Source organism: Crinia signifera, chromosome 12 (assembly GCF_055691185.1).
Source record: "Crinia signifera chromosome 12, ASM5569118v1, whole genome shotgun sequence".
In the NCBI taxonomy this organism is placed as follows: Eukaryota; Metazoa; Chordata; class Amphibia; order Anura; family Myobatrachidae; genus Crinia; species Crinia signifera.
In genome coordinates this window covers 86,264,960-86,292,792 of record NC_139228.1, presented here as the reverse complement: position 1 = coordinate 86,292,792, position 27,833 = coordinate 86,264,960, and the positions used below count along the sequence as shown (strand labels likewise).

Below are 27,833 nucleotides of genomic sequence, written 5' to 3'. Positions count from 1 at the left end.
TAATCCTGTATGTGACTAAACAGCTGTGACTCAGTGAGGGTATTAATCCAGCTCTGTAAACCATGACTAGACAAAGCAAGTAAACCAGTAAAGATGGGCAGGGCTCCGATGACGCAGATGGGCACGGGGGTACCTGTGCCCGCAGGGTCAGCCAAGTTTCTGATCTAGAAAGACAAAGAGGGGTTGAACTGCGCTACACTTATAAACATGCAACAGGTGTGTGAAATTGACAAATTTATTAAAACCAAAAACGTTGGGTGTTTAAAAAAGCAATAATAAATTGCTACGTATTAAAAAAGGTACTGCTGGTATCAAGCAAGTTCCAGTATTAAAAGTATATAGTCAAGCCCAGACAACAAGTCCTCCCTAGGCACCCCCCCTGGGACACTTAGTGCCCCAAACCTTCCTTTTTCAAGTTTCTGATCTAGTTTGAGGGCTGGGCCACAACTGGGTGGGGCACCAAGACGGGTAGGGGGCGCAGAGTTGCCGGACCCATATTTAGTGATCTGTGCCTATTCAACTGAACTAATCAGCATGGCACAGGCAAATTATGTAATCAGCATGGCACAGGCAAAGAGGGTCCAGGATCACCCGGTACAACAAAGTTTTTTTTTCTTCCCCTATCTGCGCTGCGCACGTAATGTCATGGCTTCACGTGCCTTGAAGTACATTGTCTTATGAGCCTGGTGCTGCATTTGGGATAAGCAATGAGAAGATTCAGTTAAGTGGTGGTTGGGGGACAGGTTATACAAATACATACTTATTACGAGTTTCTTATATAGCGCACACATATTCCGCAGTGCTGTACAGAGTATAGTTGAACATCCACATCAGTCCCTGCTCCAGTGGAGCTTACAATCTATATTCCCTACCACATGTACACGCACAGACATTGGACGCCAATTAGCCTACCAGTATATTTTTGGATTGTGGGAGAAAACCGGAGTACCCAAAGGAAACAGATCCCAAGGGAAGATTTGCAACCGTGGGCACTAGAACAATGAAGGTTAATACACATACTCATTGTAGCCCATTCTCTAAGCGATCTGTCTGGATTGCCCTGTGTGTATGTCCACAAGTGATGCGCGGTCTAATCTAATCCTCTGATTAGATCTTGACTACAGGAGAACGCTGGTAAGCACAGATTGCCCATACCCACATCTCTACTTGTGTATGGGTGATCTAGCCACCGGGAAGCACAAGGGCAATTTCCCTACCCCGCCTGCCTGAAATCGCCTCGTGTGTACGGGGCTTACAGAAGAGGCTTTCCTTGCTTACATAGTCTCCTAAAGGTTACGACCAGTTCTCATTATCACACCAACTAGCCCCTGATGTGAGATTACATTGTCCGCATGTAGGAGAATACGGTCTGCACAAACTATGTCATAAGTTGACCTGCAATTAAAACTTAGTGACATTTACACAGTAAAGGCCCATACACACTGGGTGACTTTGAGCTGAAAGCCGTTCAAATCGGCCTGTTTTCAGCCGCCCATGGTGTACGCCGCTCATTGGCTTGTATTACCAGCAGATGAGCGGCTTTAAGGAGGTTTTGCATATTGCTGCACTATGCAAAGCCGTCCTCCCTCCCGCTGACAGAGCCAGGCAGGGGGAAAGCCGCTCAGTGTGTATGCACTGAGCGGTTCCCCCCCAGCGATGACAGCGGTCATCGCTGGACATAATCGCCCAGTGTGTATGGACCTTAAGTCTATAATATCATGTTGGTGTGTAACACAAGATATATTGGATTATTTTATTCTTTTTGAAATACATATTTCGGACCATGCATAGAAATTGATCTATGTACATATATGACAACTTGTGTTCTATAAATTTCTTTTCTTCCTTAGGACTTATGTGTATGGAAAGCCGGTGCACGCTCCATTTCAGTGGAAGCATATATATCTATCAGCAGCGGCGACTGTAGGAAACATTGCTAGGGATTGACAGGAAACATTAACTCTAAGATTTCTTTTTTTTTTTACTTGATATAAATCGTACATACTTACCTGCAACAATTTGGCATAATGAGGGATGCTTGTCGTACTTTCGGGCCGCTGGAACAGAAAAGGCTCTGTTGTGTTTTTGCCCAGCGGTGATTATTTTTAATGCCTTCCACGCTGCAAGGAACCCGGGCCCTTCATTGCACAGTCTGGACAGAGTCAATGAAATAAGACGTTTCTTGTTTTCGGTTTGCAGGGTTGAGCGGCTTTTTGGTCTCAGCGCTGTGATTTCTAACAGGGTACTGCTGGATGCTAATCTGCAGGCCTGACGGAGAAGCTAAGTTTTTAATGTGGGATGTTGGAAGTAGGAGCAGTGGGGGGGATTTAGGAGGAAGAAGCCAAGCTTTAGCGCAGAGTCTGTGGCTTTGCAGACGGCACAACCCGTGTAAGGAGGTCAGGACGCCACAACCCGTCCCTCAGCAATTCATTCTTCATCCTCTAATTCAGACAAGTGGAAACTATTTATTTGGCTTGGTGGGCTTCTGTCATATTTCCGTTTTAGAACAAGTCTCCTGTGGCATGCATGAAAAGAGACCGGCTGCACAATTTGTTTCTTACACGCAAAACATTTTAAATCTGCTACTGAAAACATTTGTCTAAGACAGGCATGGGGGAACCTTCGGCCCTCCAGCTGTTGTTGAACCGCACATCCCAGCATGCCCTGCTACAGTTTTACTATTTGGCCATTCTAAAACTGTTGCATGGGATGCTGGGATGTGTAGTTCAACAACAGCTGGAGGGCCGAAGGTTCCCCATCGCTGGTCTAAGATCTAGAAATGGACGTTTTAAAATATGTTTTCTGTTTGCATAGTCGCACACTCTGCCTGCTTTAAATAAAGCTACAGGTGTCTGTAGAGCATGCTGGGATTTGTAGTGCAGGAACTCTTGTCATTTAAAATAGCACAGATCTGAATTACTGCACCTATAAGGCCCTCACGCATCACATTTGCTGCGGGGACTAGTGGTGCGGCTTTTCGAAGGCCTAAAAAAAATCATTCAATGGATGAGCATACACATCCATTCGCATGCTGCTGCGTATATTGGCGGGCGTTCGTTCACCTGGCAAGTGGCGTCTCTGCACATGTTACATCTGCCCCACCTGCAGTGCACATAGTTTTGTCCATTAGCAAACCAAATGTGCTTTGAAAACCAACCTGAATCACCTTCACGGTTTTAATTTTTAAAGAGTATTCCATTTCTCATAGCCACACTGAACAAGCAGCCGTGGTAGCTGATTGCTGGGTTATGCAGACAGACATGCTGAACACATTCCACAGCACTGTACAGAGGGTACTGAGTCCCTGACATCAGTCACTGGCCCAGTGGAGCTTACAGTCCGTATTCCCTACTACATGTAAACACAGGTTAATTTTTTTCCCCAGAAGCCCCACAATCTAAAGTGATTTTGGATTGTTGGAGGAAATCTGAATACCCAGATCCAATGCACGCAAACCCAGGATAACATACATACCCCACACCGATAGGGCCTTGGCAAGATCAAACCCAAGATCTCCGTGCTGCGTGGCTGCAAAGCCAACCATCACGCCATACTTGCCCAGCCAGAGTTCTTAACATGCGAGGTTTACTTGTATACCTGGTCATATTAGGATTTCACAGCCCGGCATTAAACGACGGCACTGGATATTGGATATAAAGTTGCGTACGGTGTATATAGTGTTTAATAAAGTGACTCATTAGTTCTGTGCCTTCCGGTTTATCTTGAGAAGAGATGGAGTGTAGGTTGCCTTGCCTGGCATAGCCTAGAAAGGGAGCAGATGGCAGCAAAGCGCTTGTGACCAGTTTCCGTTGTCTTGCGTACATTCTAATTTAATGAAGGAAAATAAGATGTTGTTGCCAGCCTGCTTGGCTGCGGCTCATGAGAACGGTCTCCTAATGCCGTCTCTTTATTAGTGTCTACATCAAAATAAAACTTTCAGATGGTTTCCAAAAGTATCATTTAAAGCGCATTTCAAACTTATTTATTTATTAACCGTTTCTTATATAGAGCACACATATACCGCAGCGCTTTACAGAGAATATTTGAACATTCACATCAGTCCCTGCCCCAGTGGAGCTGACAATCTATATTCCCTACCACATGTACACGCACACACACACACAGACATTCTAGGGTTAATTTTTGTTGGAAGTGAGTATACCAGTATATTTTTGGATTGTGGGATGAAACCGGAGTACCCAGAGGAAACCCACGCAAGCACGGGGAGAATATACAAACTCCGCAAAGTTAGGGCCATGGTGGGAATGGAACCCATGACCTCAGTGCTGTGAGGTAGTAATGCTAACCATTACACCGTCCGTACTGCCTCATATATATAACAGTAATGCTAACCATTACACCATCCGTACTGCCCGTATATATAACACATGGTGGGAATAGAACCCATGACCTCAGTGCTGTGAGGCAGTAATGCTAACCATTACACCATCCGTACTGCCCCGTATATATAACACATGGTGGGGATAGAACCCATGACCTCAGTGCTGTGAGGCAGTAATGTAACCATTACACCATCCATGCTGCCCTGTATATATAACACATGGTGGGAATAGAACCCATGACCTCAGTGCTGTGAGGCAGTAATGCTAACCATTACACCATCCGTACTGCCCCGTATATATAACACATGACCTCAGTAATGTAACCATTACACCATCCGTACTGCCCCGTATATATAACACATGGTGGGGATAGAACCCATGACCTCAGTGCTGTGAGGCAGTAATGTAACCATTACACCGTCCGTACTGCCTCGTATATATAACACATGGTGGGAATAGAACCCATGACCTCAGTGCTGTGAGGCAGTATAACCATTACACCGTCCGTACTGCCTCGTATATATAACACATGGTGGGAATAGAACCCATGACCTCAGTGCTGTGAGGCAGTAATGCTAACCATTACACCATCCGTACTGCCCCGTATATATAACACATGGTGGGAATAGAACCCATGACCTCAGCGCTGTGATGCAGTAATGTAACCATTACACCATCCGTACTGCCCCGTATATATAACACATGGTGGGGATAGAACCCATGACCTCAGCGCTGTGAGGCAGTAATGCTAACCATTACAACATCCGTACTGCCCCGTATATATAACACATGGTGGGGATAGAACCCATGACCTCAGTGCTGTGAGGCAGTAATGTAACCATTACACCGTCCATACTGCCCTGTATATATAACACATGGTGGGGATAGAACCCATGACCTCAGTGCTGTGAGGCAGTAATATAACCATTACACCGTCCGTACTGCCCCATATATATAACACATGGTGGGGATAGAACCCATGACCTCAGCGCTGTGAGGCAGTAATGCTAACCATTACACCGTCTGTACTGCCCCATATATATAACACATGGTGGGGATAGAACCCATGACCTCAGTGCTGTGAGGCAGTAATGCTAACCATTACACCGTCCGTACTGCCCCGTATATATAACACATGGTGGGGATAGAACCCATGACCTCAGCACTGTGAGGCAGTAAACATTACACCATCCGTACTGCCCTGTATATATAACACATGGTGGGGATAGAACCCATGGCCTCAGCGCTGTGAGGCAGTAATGCTAACCATTACACCATCCGTCCTGCCCCGTATATATAACACATGATGGGGATAGAACCCATGACCTCAGTGCTGTGAGACAGTAATGCTATAACCGTTACACCATCCGTACTGCCCCGTATATATAACACATGGTGGGAATAGATCCCATGACCTCAGCGCTGTGAGGCAGTAATGCTAACCATTACACCGGCCGTACTGCCCCGTATATATAACACATGGTGGGAATAGATCCCATGACCTCAGCGCTGTGAGGCAGTAATGTAACCATTACACCATCCGTATATATAACACATGGTGGGGATAGAACCCATGACCTCAGCGCTGTGAGGCAGTAATGTAACCATTACACCGTCCGTACTGCCCCGTATATATAACACATGGTGGGAATAGATCCCATGACCTCAGCGCTGTGAGGCAGTAATGCTAACCATTACACCATCCGTATATATAACACATGGTGGGGATAGAACCCATGACCTCAGTGCTGTGAGGCAGTAATGCTAACCATTACACCGTCCGTACTGCCCCGTATATATATAACACATGGTGGGGATAGAACCCATGACCTCAGTGCTGTGAGGCAGTAATGCTGACCATTAGACCATATTTGATGCATTATTTACAAATGGTTGTTTATTCCCAAACTTATTTATATACACAAAATAGTTGGAACGTTTTTATACTTAACAAAATATATGCAAACCCGAGTCACCACAGTGTGACAAATTATGGCTTCCGCATAGCTACATTGTATATAGCCTTTACATAGATAAATAGGAAATTTAATTATTATACTCTTAAAATCTTCCTTAATCTCTGGTGATTATTGATGATGATGATGATGATAACAATAAATTGTATTTATATTGGGCTTTTTCTGCGATAGGAGTCAAGTAGGATTAGTTAGGAAGGAAACCAAAGGGAGGAGGAGAATGTGGAGAGAAATAAATACATATATTTCATAGACTATAAAAATCTTATCTTAAAACTCCATATTAAAAAAACCGCTGCAGCATGGCCCACGTTAACGAGGACTTCCCTCATCTGTACATGTACGTTAAAGAGTGTATACACAGTTTACAAGAAAGTCAAAGATACTGCTAAGATGGTTCCTTCTGAACGATTTAAGAGAGCTTTGTCCAGGAATTGGAGAAACATCTACAATGAAGATTAGAAGTCCTGCTGCTCCCAAGTCTTTAGGAGAACCCTATCCGGGACAGTGATGAGGACTCTGACATACAGAAAAAGCAAAAGAACAATCAAAACTCTGCCGAATATCAAATTAAAAAAAAAAAGGCGGCTATATCCCACCTGAGCAGTAACGCTGGGCCAGGAGAAAAGGATTGTTCAGACAGAATCCCCAATTGCCATTGAGGCCATAATGATTATGTTGTAGACAGTATTTTTCTATACAAATAATAATGTTTTCACCAAATCTAAAACCTTGATATCCCTAGAAAGCTATCTAGAGCAAGTATATTCAATCAATCAAGTAGTAGTTGTATTTAAATAAGATGTGTCCTGTTATGCGTCCATTGGTTCAGCAGTATGGATTTTTCCCATAAATTATTTTTTCATTTTCCCTGGGATCCTCAGAACAACCATGGGGAATGTGTGAAGGGTTTATGTAAAACATCTGGTCCACGTTCCACCTCAAGACTTTCCGGTTCGCTCAGCATTTGACGAATATCCACAGTTAAGCTTGTTTTGTATTTATTTATTAACCGTTTCTTGTATAGCGCAGCAAATTCTGTTGCGATTTACAATTGGCAACTGTGATAACATAAAACAAAACAATTGGAAACAGGGAAAAAACAAGACTGGGTAATACGGTGGGCACTGCTCGTAAGCTTGCACTCTTGATATTTTATTCTGTAAGGCAAATGTAAAGCACTTTGGAGGGGGGGGGGGGGGGGGGTTTAACTGCCCTAACTGTGTGGAGTTTGTATATTCTCCCCGTACTTGTGTAGGTTTACTCCGGGTACTCCAGTTTCCTCCCACAATCCAAAAATATACTAGTAGGCTAATTGGCTCCCAACAAAAAATTAACCCTAGAATGTCTGCGTGCATGTATATGTGTGGTAGGGAATATAGATTGTAAGCTCCACTGGAGCAGGGACTGATGTGAATGTTCAACTATACTCTGTAAAGCGCCGCGTAATCTGTGTGCGCTATATAAGAAACTGTTAATAAATAAATCTGTGTTGTAGCCTGGATATCCCTAAAACCTGCACTGTTCGTCTGCATTTAGGGCTAAGGTTGGGAATGCCTGATCTAGACACCAGGCCTGACCAAACTGTGGCTCTCCAGCTGTTGTGAGACTACAAGTCCCAGCATGCCTTGCAACAGTTTTGCTATTAGGGAATGCTAAAACTATGGCAATGCATGCTGGGATGTGTAGTTTCACAACAGCAGGAGAGCCACAGTTTGGTCAGGCCTGCCTTAGACCTTTTAATCCGGAACCTTTACCATGCAGGGCACCTAGGAGGTGATTCTAATTGACTAGCTAAGCAGTGCAACGAATGTACGTTCTTAAGGCCCCCATACATTAGGCCGACTTGTCCTTAGGACAAGTCGGACCCAATTCTCCTGTGAGCCGCCCGGCAGCTCCCCGGGAGGCTCACATACAATTTGGCACTTGATGAGCCAGTTTTTACATGTGATAAATCGCTTGCGATTTATCACATGTAAAACAAATGGGGAGCTGCAGGGCGGTGAGGAGCAGTGGGGGCGGGCGGCGGCAGTAGTGGGGGCAGGCGGGCGGCGGCAAACAAATGAGTTCCCGGCGGGTGCCGGGTGCGGCGAGTGATGCTGACCTGGCCGAGAGCTCTCAGCCAATCACAGAACGGCCGGTCATTTGACAGGGATTTAAAAAATCTAATAGCCGCCACTGTGCGTCCCGTCCCGCAGCGGCAGCGCTGCTATTTGTGATCACAGCTGCCCGGCCAGGTCAGTGTGTCTGCCCGCCGTGCTCCCCCGCCCCCCGGTGTCTGCATGCATATGCCTGTCAGGTGGGCAGGCATATGCATAGCATACAGGGAGGTCGGATGATCTTATGTGCTGACCGTCCGACCTCCCTGATCCGGTCCGATGCGCACGGGACCGCGCATCGGATCGGATCATATATCACACACCTGCGATTTTGGGGCGATTTCATTCGGTTATCGGCCCAAAGTGCCGAAATCGGATGAAATCGTCCCAAAATCGTATAGTGTATGGGGGCCTTTAGCATTTAATTAAGCAGAATTAGCCAGGTACAGCGTGTGTTCATTCTTTTGTGTCTGCTTTTTGTTGTGCCCATGGCCCTGGGTTTTATAGCATTACAAAAAATATGTCTAAAAGGTTCCAAGTAAATAATTAAACCTTGCTAAATTCTAACCCCTTGTGTATAAAATAGCACATATCGTTTTCAGATATGTAACATGCTGTGACTGATACAGGAACATACATTGAGACAGAAGCTGGATGGGATCACTAGAGGGGTTGCACTAGGTTCTTGTACCATTGTATTTGTGCCAATAACGCACATGTTCCTCCTAAGACCCCTTTTATGCTTGCCAGATATTAGCAGCCCGTGTGTTTGACAATGAGTCGTTCTGTTCCAGCCCTGTCAGTATGGTGGATGTGCAGCTGTAGAACATCAGACATGAAAGCATATCCTGCCCGGCCCTTCTCGCCCTAACCTTCCCGGCACACTGGAGAATTCTTCTCGGCTCCCCAATATTGATGATCTAGGCCAGGATTGCTTACTATTGCGTTTTAAGTAGACTTTTATCAGTGTTGTTTTGTATTGAAGGTTTTCGAGCCATGTTTTTAAGGTTGCTCTCCAAAATTGGATGGATGGAAGCCCCCCCCGACATTAATCAAAAACTCATCCTGTTGTATATAATGTGCAAAGACCTTACAAAAACTAAAACAGTACAACATAAGAGTAGCAAGTGTGTGTGTGTGTGTGTGTGTGTGTGTGTGTGTGTGTGTGTGTGTGTGTGTGTGTGTGTGTATATATATATATATATATATATATATATATATATATATATATATATATATATATATATATATATATATATATATATAATTTTTTGTTTTGTTTAGTTTTTTTTACTTTTTTGCTTGTTGTATGATTGGGTGACTAGGTATCATATGCATAAAAATATAACGTATATGAATGTTACCAAAATGTAGACTTCTGAATGATATGCTATACTAGTTAAAAGCCTGTGAAAATGATGGGTCTGCAATGTACTTTCACTTTGAGAAAGCTTTTACTTTCACTTTGAGCTGTGATTGTTTTAGCCCACAATCTCTCCACCGCACCCCCCAGTACCTCTCCCCTTCTACCTCCAATCTTGGTCTTCACAGCTCCCTCGCTCCCTATCCCTCAAGTTTGTAACCGATAAGTGTCCCTGCAAAAATTGCTTTCACTTTGTTAATTTAGCACACCAAGGAGCCATTTGGTCCATCTACGGCCTCTTGTGGTCAGTGGTGAAATTTCACCTCGTAGATGTGAGGTGTACTTAGCCTTTTATATATAGATAATATATGGGGAAGTATTAACCCCTTCCCTGGTACTCCCGAGAATTTTCCAGGCTGTGCTACAGTGCGCATACTGGCAAACCCGGAAAATTTTTGAGAGTGCCACTGCCTGAGCTCCCTCTTGCCGGGTAGCGCCACTGAGCTGCACTCAGCTTCAGCTGCTGCCCAGCTCCTGCCTCCTTCCCCCGGCTGTGTGTGGCATGACCTTGCTAACGTCACGCCGCACACAGCCGGGTTGCCGGGACAGGGCCAGGCAGCAGCTGATGGAGTGCTCAGCGGCGCTGCACGGCCCAGGGAAACACAGTGCTGTTTGTTTTTGTTAGCGAGCGCTTCCTAAAAAAACTCGCCCAGTGGGGTGCGCTCCCTGAGAAAAAAAAAAACATCACTGAAGGGTTTAAAGTGTTTTGTGCACTGACGGCTACAAGATGTGACCCAACGGAGCAATTCAAGTGTTACGCCTTGTCGGCGTGCGCAGCCGTCTGCGCCGGTATTACTATAAATGTTGTTCTGACATTTGGATGGGCGAGTGACTGGTGATCTGTCATTTTATAAAATAACTTTCGTTTATTTGGCATAGTTATAAGGGGTTATTCAGTCTTTGTCGATATTTCCTGACACCCGGCTATTCAATGCTTCCATTAAGGACAACATTGAAGGGTGTCCGATACGACTTTCTTTTTAAGTCCGGCGGTGGATTGTCGAATTCACGGCCATTTCTCGACAATCCGCAGCCATTTTCGCTGATCAGCTGACTTTCCGACACTCGGAACATTGAATGCTGACTGTCGAGTTCCTGTCAGTTCAGAAGAAAGGGGGATTCCAACTGTTGGGACGTTCCGACAGTCTGAATCCCAGATTGAATGGGTGTAGATCATTAGGTCTACAGTAAGATGGCCGACATGCTGAAAGGTCGACAGGTCATTAGGTCGACATGGGTTTAGGTTGACAGGTCATTAGGTCAACACAAACATTATGTCGACATGGGCAAGGTCCACAGTGAAAAGGTCAACATTGGGTTTTCCACTGTTTTTGAGCTGAATGTTGACACAGTCGACATGGACACTGAAATGTAGCACCGCGTCCCCTCGCATGGCTCGCTACGCTCGGCACACTATTTTATTCTCCCACGCGCCCTAGTGGATAGTACGGCATGAAATACCGCCTGTCGGCACATGTCAGCTCCAAAAACAGTAAAAAAAAAACGTCGACCTTGCCCATGTAGACCTAATGCTTGTGTTGACCTAATGACTTATCCACCTAAAGCCTTATCGAGCTATATCCATGTCGACCTAGAACCATGTTGACCTTTCAGCATGTCGACCTAATGGTGTTGACCCAATGCTTGTCGACCACCTTGCTGTAGACCTAATGACCATATCCCGATTGAATATCCCACTAAAGTAAAAAAAAACCTAGAGGTAATTCTGTTAAGGTTCTAAAAATGAATAAAGGTGACATTGCCCATAGCAACCAATCAGATTCTGTCTTTTCTATCTCTGTTGCATCCTTAGAAAAAGATAGACCGCCAGAACCTTATTGGTTGCTATGGACAAGATCATCTTTTTTTCATATTTAGAATCTATAGTAAATGTACCCTGTAAGGCCCCGGTGCAGCTGAAGGTGTCATCCATACGTCTGTATTGTGCCAGGGTGATGCCCGTGACGGGATCAGGTGTCCTGCAATCAGCCAGCTGTGTGCGAGCTTTTCCTCATTTCCTGTCTTATGTTTGGCATTCAGGCACCGTGGCTATAACGCCTCACACATGCATTTGCTGATTAGATTATGGGGAGGTGGAAGAGTTCGGCGCAATTAAATTCCACAGACTAAACAATAACATTTAAGCCGCGTCTGTAATTCAATTTACGGGTCCATTCAATAACATCATCTCACCTAAGTGAGGCTTTCTCCTCGTCCACAGAATTCAATTAAACGGTCACCGCCGGGAAACAAAGGTCTGTTGGATGTTGTCCGCGTTAGAACAGTACAATGATAACTTAATGTTTTTCTGTATCAATTTGGGATCCCTGTGGGTCCAGTCCTGGTACCGTGTATCTTCATTCACTTATGTGGCCCTGCTGCGGATTCTCTGAGATATGGGGCCTGGACGTATGACCGTTACGTACAGTACTAGGTTTTGCATTTATGATGGTGCAGTAGGGTGGCCAATCCCGCGATCGGTGGGATCCTGGGATTTGGCCCCTAAATTGCCGGGATTTCTGCATGTGCAGTCTAATGCCGGGTAGCATATAAAAGGTCGCACCGCAGCCACGCTGCCCTACTCCTGGCCGCACACCGCCCCCCTGCCTGACTCCCAACCACACATGTAAGTAAATATCAGGCATTTTTTTTTAATTACCGAAGCCAATCACGGGATCGAGCATTTTTCAATCTCGGATGCCGGGGTTGAAAAAATGCCTTAAAATTGGCTTCCCTAATTTGCAGTGACGAATGGGACGGACACCCTGCTTTTCTTCAATTTCCGTGCATGAGGTGGTGTGCGGGTGAGAGGGTGTCATTTGTGTCACCACAGTACGTCTGCCTGCTATGCAAAGCCATGAATTGTGCCACAGGGCCAAAAATTCATGATTCATCACAAAACTGTAATTAATAGTACATACACATGGTGAGATTTTGGCTGACAATTTTGACAATATAAGGGGTATTAGATTATCGGAAATAAGGGGGTATCGCTATTCATCCGTTTTCGCCAGGAAAATGTCCGAGGTTCGCGGCTGCTGACTCAGCTGTTTAAAAAGCCGAATCTGTGTCTGTGGAAAAAGACGATTCGCGGATCTATGTCTTCTCCGATATTCAGGATGTCCATAAATCTGGAAAAAAAAGATTGACTAGATGGAATGCAAGTTCCTTCTATTCTTTATGTAAACGGACGCTATTTGGGGGTTTTTCTGCAAAAAATTGAATAACCCTCATAGTCAAAATTATATGGAAAGTTTGGCCATAGGCCAAATAACACATAGTCAAGTGTAGCCGTAATCGGCTCCATGCACTTCAAGGGAAAATCGCATAGTCAAAAATCGTCCGCAGCCAATATTGCACCCCTTAAGTCACCAGCTTGCACATTTTACCATGATTGTTTGTTTAGTCTCTATGGAAGTGGGCAGTATGAGTGAGGATGGATTTCTTTCCCAGGAGGCCGAGCGATCATCCCACACCTCACTTAAGTATGCCAATACGACAGTCAGGTGACCTGTCAAACGCATTTCAGGCAACGGAACCACATGTTGTTGTTTTTCTTATGGCAGATTCAATTAGGCACCATGCATTGTCAGAACCTTGCGTTGGGCCTAATGCAGAAATAATTGCTAGTTTTTGCTTAATGGGGTTTCGACTTTATGGGGTGCCTGCAGAAACAAGCGTTTACCCTGACTGGATTGTCCATGTTACGGTAGCAAGCAAGGGCTCTATATGTGGAAACTGAAAACATTTTAAAGGACTTGTTTGTTCAAGTTTTCTTTTGTAAAGTGTTAACAATTACACAGCATCTCTGCAGCACTGATGGCCCATTTATTACACTGTAACCAGCAAGTTACTAAGCCTGCCAAGGCCACTTTCCTTTCCAGCTGAAATGAAAGTCATCCCCTTTTTTCTCTCTAGAAGCTTTGATCATGGGACACAATGTCAGAATCCGTCATTGTCCAAATGTGTTAACTGTCATTTCCAAACCACATCTGATAGAATGCTTTAAACCAGCTAATTGGCCAATAGAATTTTAGTTTTCCATGAGCTATTAAGAAGCTGTAATCCCATGATAATTATAGTTATTTGTTTATATGGGACATAAATCATTGTAGCAGCCTGTACAAAGAATATTGGTGTTTACCATTTCTCTTTGGTTTGTGTCTTCAGGCTGCCTGTAATCATTTATATTTCTGCACGTGACCAATATGGCAAACAGACACATGATTTAGGGAGCAGAGAGGCTTTGGAATATCCCTCAGAGCTCTTCTTCTTAATCCTAATGCAGATTTTATATAATAGATTTGGAAAAATTTTGTTTGTAAATCTCATAGGTGTACATCAACCACTTGTCAGCAGATTGAAATTCTACATAAAGTATGCAAAGGTACATAATATTAAACTCCAAATATTCCAGAAAAGCCGACCACTTAGTAAATACAGGAAGTTTGGTTTGCAGTTTTACTATTAAAAATGATGCAAATATGACTCGTGTTTTTCATATACTGTACATGTGAATTTCAGTGTTTATGAAAGTTGATTTTGTGGTATAATTAGGTCGCCATGAGTTTTTGGTATCAATGTAGACACCGGAGCACGTTGACCCACAATTAGTTTACCGCATCTGATCACCCTGCTTCCGGCCAGGGCCTTCACTCTGCTCTCGGACACGTTACCATTCCCAGTCTAAATCAATGTAGGGGGTAAATTATGAAAAATCCCCAAAAGCTCATGTCAACCTTTTGATGGGGTACAGGACGACTCCCCGACAGTCGGGATTCAGACAGTCATTACCCCGACAACGGAATCCCGACTGCTCCCTCGTGGGGGTCCACGAACCCCATAGAGGGAGAATAAAATAGGTGGCGAGAGCAGCGTGCCCGCAAGGGGCTCCGTTGCAAACCCCCCCCCCCCTTGTGCAGTCGGGATTCCGACATCGGGCTAATGATTGTCGGAATCCCAACTGTCGGTGTGTTATACCACACCCCTTTTGATGGCACATAGATCTTTTGCTTGTGTCTACCTTTTTACCATGCCATCTAGACATTTAGGGATGTTCAATCCTGGGCAAATTTTTTGTCAGGTGAAAAATCAGCAATTATCTCCTGTTTTTTGGGCAAATTCGACTTGTCCTGTTCAATCCCAGTGCTGACTTTTCGCCTGGGCAAAAAATCTAGCATTGGCGAAAACCATGTGGATCAGAGAAATTTCCACGAATTCGTGTATTTTGGTGAATTCGTGTAAGTTTTCGCCCGATTCGTCAAAAAAAAAGAAGGGAAATGGCATGGGGGAAAATAGACTCAAATACGGGCCTGTGATTGAATACTAATCAGTGAATTATTGACGATTATTCACCTGTCCAATAAATTTGTCCAGAATTGAATACCCCCCCCCCCCCCCCCATATTCTATAAGCCATCCAGATACCGAAAACTGATGATCCGTAATCGGAAATCTATTAATGTTCCTTTTTAAACGCACAGCTCCGATACTTGATATTTCTTCATTTTTATTTCTTCACTTAATCCAATGTACAATATATTGTAATTGCTGACTTCTTCAAAATAGTGCCTTGAACTTTGCATGGCGAATCCTCTCCCCCGCACACTGAATTATTTACTGTATGGTGACATGTAGCAAATACACCTGGCTTTGTTCCTGCCACCTTTTTGAAAATGAAAGTGAGCACCTTCCAGGATGGCCCCCGCAGGTTAGATTTGACAGTAGAACGTGCAGCCACCGATTCATCTGCTTGTGCTACATTGCTGTCCTTCCCACTTAGCCACTTGTATGTCATCTGCAGTATAATTTAATTATCACTTGAGTGTAAGATTACACTAATGCTTGGCTATGTTAAAAGCCTTCTTTGGGTGGATACAACTTGTCTAAAGTGTTATGTTACAAGGGAGAAATGTCAAAACAGAGGGTGGCCATACTTCTTTTACCCAGAAGACAGCAGGCGTCAGATATGAATTATCTTTTAGATACGTTTAGTTTTGAATGTATCTAAAATATACGGTTAGCGGTAATGCATAATGGCTATGCGGTTGTGTACAACTTAAAAGAATGACTTAATTCGTTTTCTTTGTATGAGGAACTAAATTACACACAAATAAATAAATAGGGACAATGGCGTCCCTACACTAAACAGCCTGGAAGCCCAATTTTTTACTTCTCTATTGAAGAGCCCCCATACACTAGGGCTGCAATATCGGGCAAATCCTGATTGCAGCCCTTGCTATCTCCGACACTACATGCAAAGGGACCACACATTGGAATTGGAGATAAAATATATATAGTACGATTTGACACTTTTCACAGGATATTTAGTCCCGATCTGTCGGAATTGGGCAAAAATAGCCCAAATCGTATAAGTATGTGGGGGCCATACACTTATGCAACTTTGGAGGGAGACATTGCATAAGATTTCCCTTGAACCTCCTGGGCAGCAGGATTGAATAAAAACATGAACCCACAAATCCTTAGGGTACCCATACACTAGTGAGATTTGGGCACTTTTTTCCGAAATCATCTCAAAGCGCCAGGACCGCCAAACAACGTGGCGGGACTGACGATCCCCTCGGTGGGGGCAAACCCAGCACCAAGGTAATCTGCTGGGATGCCCCCAGCCTCCGTGCACCCCTAGTTCCCATCCATGAGGTGAATCCATTCACCTCCTCCCTACAGCACAGTACAGTACAGCAGACAGCAGTTTAGGCTGTGTGCGCCCCCCCGCCCAACCTCCATACTGACCGCAGGACGCTGCAGTCGGGAGGATGGGCTCCACCTATTGGTGTAATCTGGAGCCGGGTCGATGACCTGACATACCCGTTTACACTGCCCCACTGACCTGGGTCAAAGAGGCAAAAACCCAGGTTTTTGCAGTGTTGTTAAAGGGGTATAAGTCCTGTTTAGTATGCAGGTTTTGGCTGAATTCTTAGTGAGGGTATAAGATAAGGATATTATGCTATGGGTCCCCTCATTTTTGTTTTTTTCAGATCCTTATGGGTTTGAAAAGGAGGAGCTTACAATGTAAATCAAGAACGCCCCTGTCCATTAACATTGTGTTTTACATTTCTCTTAAAAGGTTCATTTAACGGCGGGGGGGGGGGGGGGGGGGGGGCGTCAAGGGAGGGGTAAAAACAGCCTCCTGTTCTAATGTGTGCAATAATCTGTATTTCTGGTTTTGATTAAAATAGAATTCTTTAATAGGTTTTTTTTTTTATAAAACATCTTTATCCCTGTAAGTATTTAACATACCAGAAAAATAATTTATTAATGAGTATTCCTACAAAGACATTTGGAATTATACTAATAAACTCATAGAAATTATATTTTTAATAAAAACCAGATTAATGCGGCAGATTAAGTGTTTTATTTTTTGCTTTCCTTTAGCAAACTGCAGAACAAACGGCACCAATGTATTGTTGTATGGGGTGGACAATGTCTAGTTCAACAGTGATTACTGTAGGTAGACCACTAATGGTCCATAGGTTGGCATTGCCAGAAGGTCGACACACAAGCTTAATGTTGACATGGGCATAGTCGACATGCGGTTTTCACAGGTTTTTTTGTATGTTGACATAGACCCCAAAAAAATGCATGTTGACCTTGTGGATGTCGACGCTAAGCTTGTGTCCACCTTTTGTCACCGTCAACCATTTCAAACTGACGACCTAGACATTTTCTATCTATTATACTGTATTATTATTATTATCGCTTATTTGTATGGCACCACAAGGGTTCTGCAGCGCCTGACAATACAAAGATGAGCCAAAAACCCAGAAAATAACAATTTACAGCACAAATGCAATTTAGGACAAGTACATGGAAAATAAAAGACCATTGCAGCGGACACTGACGCAGTTCTAAAAGTGGCAGAGCGATATTCTTAGCACACGAGGAGCGAGGGCCCTGCTTACAGGGAAGGGGCAGACGGACTGTGGTGACACAGCAGGAATAGTTGTTATCCTTAATAAATCACGAACGTATCACACTGTACATTTGGGGTAACATGATACTAATGAGTAACATAGAACGGCCTGTAACGCCTGGATGATCTTAGTCTACAGGGAGTGGGTCACAAATTATACTGCACATAGGGCATCACCAACAAATATATTTTATCTTGACAGTATTGGTCCGCCGACAGCTATTTCCCATGAACTAATCTTGTGTTATCTCCGCTAAAGTGACAACAAGCGATACTTCAGCTGTGACCACACTGGCCGATCCGGCAGCCGTTGGGGTGCCGGAATCAGCTTAGAAGGAGCGATGGAGGGCGCAGGCCATGTGGCATTGAGCCACTGAGTAGAAATAGATGGTCCTGCACAGTCTGTTTCTACATTTGCTTCCGATGCTGTGGGCCGTGCTTCAGGAATCTAATCGGGATCAGGTGCTGCATAGCTGGGGCCCTTATTCTAGGTGAATCGGACGGATGCGTATTTCGGACAGGAACCGAGTGTTCTTAGCCCCGCCTACAGTCCGAATGCGGTAAGACGCCGAACGGACCGCGAGTGGATGTTACATGTGAACACCTCCTCCATCTGTGGGAACCTCCCCCATCCTCCGATGGTCGCTGACCATCGAATGATGGACCGAGCAGTCAGACAGCTCCGAGTGCTCCAGACCACTCGGACATTTCTCCGTGTGAAAGCCGGGATATGGGCGGGCAGCTGGCATCCGGCTATGTCAGCTGTCCGCCCCCCACACGTGCGTCACGGCCGGATTACTATACGTACGCCCAGCGGTTTCATGGGAACACCCATGAAAAGCGGGGTGTACGCATATGGTAATGAGCCCAAACAGCCTTTCACACCCCTCTCCACCCCCTGATAAGATCATTTTCTGCACGGAACTCACGCCATGTTCAGACGTATGCGGCGTTCGCACATGTGCAAATACCAAATATCAGCCGTCCGTCCGCATTCGGAGCCATCCGACTCAATCAGAATAAGGGCCTATATGCTATGTCATTCTGACTACATAGTCAAATTTGATCGAGTGCAAAATGTCCCTCATGACTAATTAGGCAATTAGAAGGTTTCAATTACCTTAACTGGGCTAATAATTACATGTCGTTATTGGGGTAAAATAAATTCTCAATTTACTTTTACTTTTGTAAATTTTTGATGTGCCCCAAATTTAATAAAAGTTCTTATTTAATTAAAAAATAGCTTGGCCGTATGGGCAGTGTAATGGTTAGCATTACTGCATCACAGCACTGAGGTCATGGGTCAGATTCCCACCATGGCCCTAACTGTGCGGAGTTTGTGTATTCTCCCCGTGCTTGCTTGGGTTTACTCCGGGTACTCCGGAGTAGATTAATTGGGAGCAAACAAAAAAAGTTAACCCTAGAATGTCTGTGTGTGCGTGTACATGTGGTAGGGAATATAGATTGTAAGCTCCACTGGGGCAGGGACTGATGTGAATGTTCAACTATACTCTGTAAAGCACTACGGAATATGTGTGCGCTATATAAAATAATTGATGATAATGATATTTTTTTTATTTTTTTTGTTGCCAAGTGGCCTCAAATGACCCCCAAATCAGCTCTTTATTTTTTCCTTTTTTATGTTGCATGTTGTCCTCTTTATTTAGCAATAGATAAAAGTAAACATTAAAAATAGATCCGCTGGGGTACACTGTTAAGTGAAGTGAATGAGAAAGAAGCCTGGACACTTCAAACGGTGCTGAAACGCAGGCTCCTCCCCCTCGAAACCTTGCACGGCTTTACTGCTGGCAGATATATTTATTTGTGGGGCTTTGTGTGTACCGGGGAGCAGTACTTGGTGGCTGTTCGGATGTGGATGACCCTCTTCCAGCAGTGGATCGTTTCCAAGTGGGGGCAATGACTGCACTCCTCCCAGAATAACAGCAGAACACCTGAACTATTTCTGTCTGTCACCAAAACCTCATCACAAAGCCAGCGTTATATCTGTTACATAAAGATAGATCGATATGTGTCCATAAACATCTAGCCATGAGATGCCTGGCGTGAGTAAGCCCAAAGCGCCAGTGCATTTCGGCTGGCGCCAGGTGTTCAGATAATGATTTTCCTTCTGATGAAAGCGCTATACCAGTTTACAGCAGAGAAACGCGTTAAGGGGTCTGGACCGATCATACTCCCCCTGCGAATCCCAGCTCATTTGCTTAACTACTAAATCCAAATCTAAGTGCGGTGACTGCCTTCGTTTCCGTTCCTCCAGGCGAGTCCACACCAGCGGCGGCACATATGACGGACAGCTCGCTCCCTGCCTGATCCATCAATGGCAGCACGGCATTAGGCGGCGGCAGCCAAGCAGGTGAGCTGGAGCTGTCTGTGAACGCTCGGGACATCTCCTCTCTACAAAATCTGTAAAGTATGAGCATTGGCTGAGTGTCTTTTAATCCTCATACATTGAAGTGATATAGAATATCCAGGTACCAACAACCTGAGCCACAAAAACTTTGGACGCATGCCGGCTGGATATAAATCTGCCATTAATCTATGTAATAGATCAAACAACTCTCATGGATCGGAACTAAATTGCGATACCCCACCTGAATAATAATAGGTGTAAGCCTATATAGAATTAAGGGACACCAGACACTTTTATTCTCCTGGTAGAGGAGTGTGATTTTGTTAAGCAAATATATTTAATTCATTTTTTTGTGTATGATTTTATTTATTGTGAAAATCATTAATTTTATAATAATAAATTCAATTTTGTTTCATCCAGTTGTGTGGCGCTCTCTAAAAGGATCTATGGATGTGGCGATTTCTCTACACCCATAGATATCTTTTCTATTTCGATTTGGGTCAAATTGAGCAAATCTCCAGATTGCTCCTGGGAGCAGCCAATCTTCCATCAATAATTATCCATCCGGTTAATTTAATCAAGGTATTAGTGCTCGTTATACAATCCAAAGTATTTAATAGTAATGTTCTTTGCGCCCAATTTTTGTTGTTTTCTGTCCAGATAATGGGCCTTATTCAGATCTGAGCTCAGTACAAATTTGTTTGGAAAATGGGCCAAACCATGTGCACTGCAGGTGGGGCAGATGTAACCTGTGCAAAGAGAGTTAGATTTGTGTGAGTTTTGTTTCTGTGCAGGGTAAATACTGGCTGCATTATTTTTACACTGCAATTTAGGTTTGTTTCAGCACACCCCACCCAAATGTAACTCTCTTTGCACAGGTTACATCTGCCCCACCTGCAGTGATCATGGTTTTGCCCATTTTCCAAACAAATGTGTACTGAGTTCAGATCTGAATAAGGGCCTGTGTGTTTTAGTTGCAACACAGATATGCAAGTGTCGTAGATCCAATTAGTTAGCACTGTGACCTTGTTGCATTTTAGTTGCATTGATGGATACAGTGGGGCAAAAAAGTATTTGGACGGCCACATATATTGTGCAAGTTGACCCATTTAAAAAGATGAGAGGTCTGTAATTTCCATCATAGGTACACTTCAGCTGTGAGAGACGGAATGTAAAAAAAAAACAGGCAATCTATTAAGATGTGTTTGTGCTGTGGGCCTGCACTGTAGGCCCACAGTGTTTGTGCTGTGGGCCTGCATTCTTAGGTGAAGCAACTGTCCCTTGTAAGACAGTGGAAAAACAAGTGACGTTAAAGTGTAAGCTGCTAAATGAATGACTAGTCCTAATGGCCCCCATACGTTCTCTGAGGTACAAGTCGCATCCGATTTCCCTTGAACTCCCCCGGTAGTCCTTCAATCCGATTTGGAAATTTACCGCATATAAAAATAGCACGGAAGACTCCCAGGGAGCTACCGGGGAGATGAAGGGAAACCTGATGCGGTATATCTCCGCTGCTAAACAGCAGCCGCAATCTGCACGGACAGCTGCTATTCCGAATTATCTTACGTGCACAGGTTTAATCTCCTTATACGATCTGAAGCACGCGGGAATGTGCACTGTATCGGATGTCAATCGCATGCGATTTTGCCACTTTTCAACCGGTTTCTCGTCCCGATCCGTCGGAAACGGGTGAAATCGGCCAAAATCGCTTAAGTGTATGGACAGCTTTAAATCCGATTGTGATTGCTCTGATACTCTTTATGCAGCTGCTTGCAGGTTGAGTCCTGATTAGCTGCAGACCGAAATATCTTATCTTTAAAAAATAAATAAAGATTCTGCCTGTTTCTGTCTTCTACGCTTACCAATAATAGCGGGTAATGAGTAACAATGTGTGTGAGGAGAAGCCCAGTTCTAGCACTGCCACATGGCTGTTCCTTGTTTGCCTCAGCCCTGCCTGACTTATTGTCTTCTGTTAATTCTCTGGGGTAGTGGTCTGACTTTGGTGAATGAGCCAATTGTTTTCCTTTTGTGTTGCCCATCGAGTCGGTCCCCCCATCTGGTTTGTATCAGACTGTTTTCACAGCCAACAACTGCTGCCTTCGCTATATCCTGACACTCAAGGGCCCCCTGCTATCAAAGCATTACTGTGATAGCATGTGTGCGTCTGGGGCCGTACAGCTGTGCGCCGCAGCCTGGAACTATTACACAAGAAATACTAACTTACAACTTGAACTGCCTTCTTCATTTATTACAAGTAATCTGTATACTGGTTATCACCAGCGCTCACGCCTTAAGTAAGAATCATTATAACGGTCGGAAATGGGTCATTGGGTCGACACATGAAATATGTTGACATGGTTGGACGGTTGACATGGAAGGTTGACTGTAAAAATGACATAGGTTTTTCTTTCTTTTTTTGTCCCGAATGTCGACACGGACACGCCAAAGTGTACTGCGTCCCCTTGCTTGGCTCGATACGCTCGCCATGCTTCGTGCACATGGTGCCTCGCTACGCTTGGCGCACATCTGTCGACCTAACGACCTGTCGACTTTAATTTGTTTAAATGATGAAATCCGTAACCGAATAGTCATCTTGTTGTGTCCAGTACTAATGATGGTTCTGTCCTGATCATTGTCGACACTTTTAATGTCAGTCATGTCTATATCGACCATAAGTGTGTGTCCACCTTTTGACACTGTCGACGTTGGGTATGTTGAACATTTGAATGTGTCTACGCAGTGACCGCACACCCATTGTATCACTCTCCCTGTGTTACTATGAGTATATGGCAGAAACGTATTGTTGTGCAGTAAAACCGATAAGCCCTGGTAATTCAGTACAGGCTCTTCTTGGGGAGGGTAAGGTTTTACTATTCTGTGATTTGTTTGATGGGCAACACATGCTAAAATTTGTAGTATGGATGCTGTAGACAAACCGCAGGTTCCCCAGGGCTTGTGCTGTATGATTGTTTTCTTCTTATATGTAACCTGGGTACAGCAGGGTAATAGAGGATGAATGCAGTTCAGATGTCTGACACCATCCCCACAACTCATGTGACCTGGGCAGCGCACAATGTCGTCACGTGATGCTGGGTGACCTGAAAACCACAGTGATAAAGATCCAGACAATGAGAACACTGATACAGGCCATAACTGTGATTGAGTGTCCGCATTTCTGCATACATGTGCTTTCAGTGCTGTGCTTGGCAGATAGGCACAGAGGTATTTTAATATTCTTGGTTTTTAATTTGTTACTTTTACACCCTTTTTTGCACATTTTTAACCCATACAAAATAAAACCTATGAACACTCAAGAAGGGATGATGGGTATCATTTGGTAATCTGATGATTGACCGCTTTTCCACTAAAATCCTGGGTCACACACGGGATTTTTGACCCAGGATTTGGACGGGTCTCCTTACCCATGTCTCGGTTTCCACTGCCCTGTTTTCCTGTGTTTTTCCCAGTTTGACACCATTTCCACTGATTCGGAGCAGGGCAGCATTGGGAGGGCTACCGGCGGGCATGTGGGTGCCGGAGGGACAGACAGTGGCACACAGGGATGAGCAGTCAGCGGCAGACAGGTAACCAATAGCCAGCCTCCCCTGCCCAGGTCAAAAAACCTAAGTAATAGCCGTTTCTACTGCTCGTAACCTGTGTTTTATCCTCTAAAAACTCTGCTTCGTGTCCCGAGGAAAAACCCAGGTCACTAGACCCGGGTTTTTCTCTTTGTAGCCATTTTTACACACTCAAGTCCCAGGATGACCTGTGTTTTTAGGCTGGTATAAAAGGGGTAAGGGTAATATTGTATTGGTGTGTTCTGGACGATGGTTAACTTGAACTGGACAAGAAAGCAAATAATCCAGTGGGAAACGGTTGTTAGGTCGACAGTATTAAGGTCAACATTCATTGAGTAGATCACTAAAAGTCGACAGGCCTTAGGTTGACAGATGAAAAGGTCATCATGTCTAAGGTTGACCGGGTCATTAGGTCGACACAAGCATTAGGTCGACATTGGGAAGGTCAACAGTAAAAAGGTTGTCTTGGGTTTTTCACTTTTTTTTTGTTGAGCCGACACATGCCGACACATGCCGACAGGCGGTATATCATTCCACTACAGGGTGGAGGGGGATTATAACAGTGTGCTGAGCAAATAGAGGCACCGGGCCTGAAGCATGGCGAGCACAGCGGTGCCCTATTCGGTGTCTATGTCGACAGGAACCTTACTGAACCACATTGTGCGTGGTGCTTAGCCAGCCCCTAAGGATTAACCATCGCAGATATAGACGCACACAAGCTGCGGTCCAGCGCAGGACAGCTTCCATCATCTGTCTGACTTGTAACTGGCCACCTTTCCGGACGGTGCTTAATCGTTGTGGGCCCTGATTTCTGCAGGAGGTGTTAATCTCCCTTGCTGTCCCGTTCTGTCACAAACCAGATAAATGCAGCTCAGTCCTTGTGGGGCAACAGTCCGCTGCAGAGGTCTCCCGTTCTGGGATGGAGTCTCAATGGGAGCGTTGTATCCGGAGATCAGGCAGAAATAGAGGTGTTTGCTAAATGATGTCAGTCTCCTTCTCTGGGAGAAAGATTAGAAGCCGTCTATTTCAGGCCTAATTATAGCACATTCCAACGTCTTTATGTCTGTTCCTCAGACATAAAGTGTCGGTGTATTACAATAATGATTCTTTACACCAGTCGGACACCTAGCATCATTTTTTTTTTTTTGTGACCGATACAAATGGTATTGGGATAAATAAATCTTTTTGTCGTAGAAAAATATGGAAATAATTTGAATTCCCTTAGATGCTGGAAATGGTTTCCTTAAACGCTGTGTCTCCTTTTTTTCTGTTAAAATGGGATGGATGCACTTCCGCTTGGTGGCAGCTCACCAGGTGCAGAAAGCATACCCCTAAAATTGGTAATGCCAGCACTCAGATAGCAGTGGATGTGGGGAACTATATTGGTTAATATTAAAATAAATTATTATTATTGCCAGTTATTGATATAGTGCACATATTCCGCAGCGCTGTACAGAGAATATTTGAACATTCCCATCTGTCCCTGCCCCAGTGGAGCTTACAATCTATATTCCCTACCACATGTACACGCACACACATTCAGTCTAGGAATAATTTTGTTGGGAGCCAATTTACCTACAAGTATATTTTTGGAATGTGGGAGGAAACCGGAGTACCCGGAGGAAACCCACACAAGCATGGGGAGAATATACAAACTCCACACAGTTAGGGCAGTGGTGGGAATTGAACCCATGACCTCAGTTCTGCAGTAATGCTAACCGTTACACCATTCGTGCTATTTTTACTGACTTGTGGTAAATTGGCCGTAAAGCAGAAGCACGCACACACGCACACACGCACACACACACACGCACACACACACACACACACACACACACACACTGATTTTGGACTCCGTCACCACTGACAAACAGAAACTTCTCACAGTAGAATGCTCACAGCCCTGTCACTCACTAAAAGAGACCTACTCCCTCCCGGGGGAGGAGGAATATCTGTGGCCAATCAGCTTCCTGGTTCCTCCTCTGCAGGCACCGCTCCTACTCACATTAATGCAAATGGTCATATATCACAGAATATATGTGTTTATGTCATTATAGGTTGGACTGATGAGATTAGGAAATGTATTTATGTTGACATGTTTTATTTCTTACAGTATTACAGGAGGATTCAGATCGAACGGTGGTGGAGCCCAATTTTTACCTCAACTCTGAGCTTCCAGGTAGAATTCCCATGTACTTTATTTCTTCAGTAGGAACTTAAGGGTAAATGTATAAAGCAGTGATAGGAGTCGAGACGTTGCCTGTGGCAACCAATCAACTGCTCTGTTTAATTTTATATGCAAATGATAAATGTTACTTCAGTGCTGATTGGTTGCCATGGTACACGTTTCCACTAACTCATGTCTTTACACATTTACCCCTTAGTTTTCTATTGTCTATCTATTTTAAATAAATGCCTTTTGTTTTTTATGTACCACAAAACGTTACAACTGTACAATAGATAATATTAATGGTCGCACAACTGTACAAAAGCTAATGTGCATGGTCGCACAGCTGCACAAGAGCTCATGTGATTGGTCGCACAGCTGTACCCAGAGCACATGTGACTGGTCGCTCAGCTGCAGAAAAGCTTGTGTGACTGGTCGCACAGCTGCACAAGAGCTCATGTGACTGGTCGCACAGCTGCACAAGAGCTCATGTGACTGGTCGCACAGCTGCACAAGAGCTCATGTGACTGGTCGCACAGCTGCACAAGAGCTCATGTGACTGGTCGCACAGCGGCACAAGAGCTCATGTGACTGGTCGCACAGCGGCACAAGAGCTCATGTGACTGGTCGCACAGCTGCACAAGAGCTCATGTGATTGGTCGCACAGCTGCACAAGAGCTCATGTGACTGGTCGCACAGCTGCACAAGAGCTCATGTGACTGGTCGCACAGCTGCACAAGAGCTCATGTGACTGGTCGCACAGCTGCACAAGAGCTCATGTGACTGGTCGCACAGCTGCACAAGAGCTCATGTGACTGGTCGCACAGCTGTACAATAGCTCATGTGACTGGTCGCACAGCTGTACAAGAGCTCATGTGACTGGTCGCACAGCTGTACCCAGAGCACATATGACTGGTCACACAGCTGTACAAGAGCTAGTGTGCATGGTCGCACAGCTGCACAAGAGCTCATGTGACTGGTCGCACAGCTGCACAAGAGCTCATGGGACTGGTCGCACAGCTGCACAAGAGCTCATGGGACTGGTCGCACAGCTGCACAAGAGCTCATGTGACTGGTTGCACAGCTGCACAAGAGCTCATGTGACTGGTTGCACAGCTGCACAAGAGCTCATGTGACTGGTCGCACAGCTGTACAAGAGCTTATGTGACTGGTCGCACAGCTGCACAAGAGCTCATGTGACTGGTCGCACAGCTGTACCCAGAGCACATGTGACTGGTCACACAGCTGTACAAGAGCTAGTGTGCATGGTCGCACAGCTGTACAAGAGCTAATGTGACTGGTTGCACAGCTGCACAAGAGCTCATGTGACTGGTTGCACAGCTGCACAAGAGCTCATGTGACTGGTTGCACAGCTGCACAAGAGCTCATGTGACTGGTTGCACAGCTGCACAAGAGCTCATGTGACTGGTTGCACAGCTGCACAAGAGCTCATGTGACTGGTTGCACAGCTGCACAAGAGCTCATGTGACTGGTCGCACAGCTGCACAAGAGCTCATGTGACTGGTCGCACAGCTGCACAAGAGCTCATGTGACTGGTCGCACAGCTGCACAAGAGCTCATGTGACTGGTCGCACAGCTGCACAAGAGCTCATGTGACTGGTCGCACAGCTGCACAAGAGCTCATGTGACTGGTCGCACAGCTGCACAAGAGCTCATGTGACTGGTCGCACAGCTGCCCAAGAGCTTGTGACTGGTCGCACAGCTGCCCAAGAGCTTGTGACTGGTCGCACAGCTGCCCAAGAGCTCATGTGACTGGTCGCACAGCTGCACAAGAGCTCATGTGACTGGTCGCACAGCTGCACAAGAGCTCATGTGACTGGTCGCACAGCTGCACAAGAGCTTATGTGAATGGTCGCACAGCTGCACAAGAGCTCATGTGACTGGTCGCACAGCTGCACAAGAGCTCATGTCAATGATTGAACAGCT

The 27,833-nt window shown here is 44.9% G+C and overlaps 1 protein-coding gene across 1 annotated transcript in view; it reads left to right on the top strand.

Annotated features, from left to right (window-relative positions):
* KIAA0586 (KIAA0586 ortholog) overlaps nucleotides 1-27,833 on the top strand; it is a 132,381-nt gene that overhangs the window by 84,582 nt on the left and 19,966 nt on the right. The window contains exon 31 of the mRNA XM_083167290.1: nucleotides 25,833-25,898. Within this exon, the coding sequence (XP_083023416.1) occupies nucleotides 25,833-25,898 (66 nt within the window). The remainder of the gene's footprint in view (nucleotides 1-25,832; nucleotides 25,899-27,833) is intronic.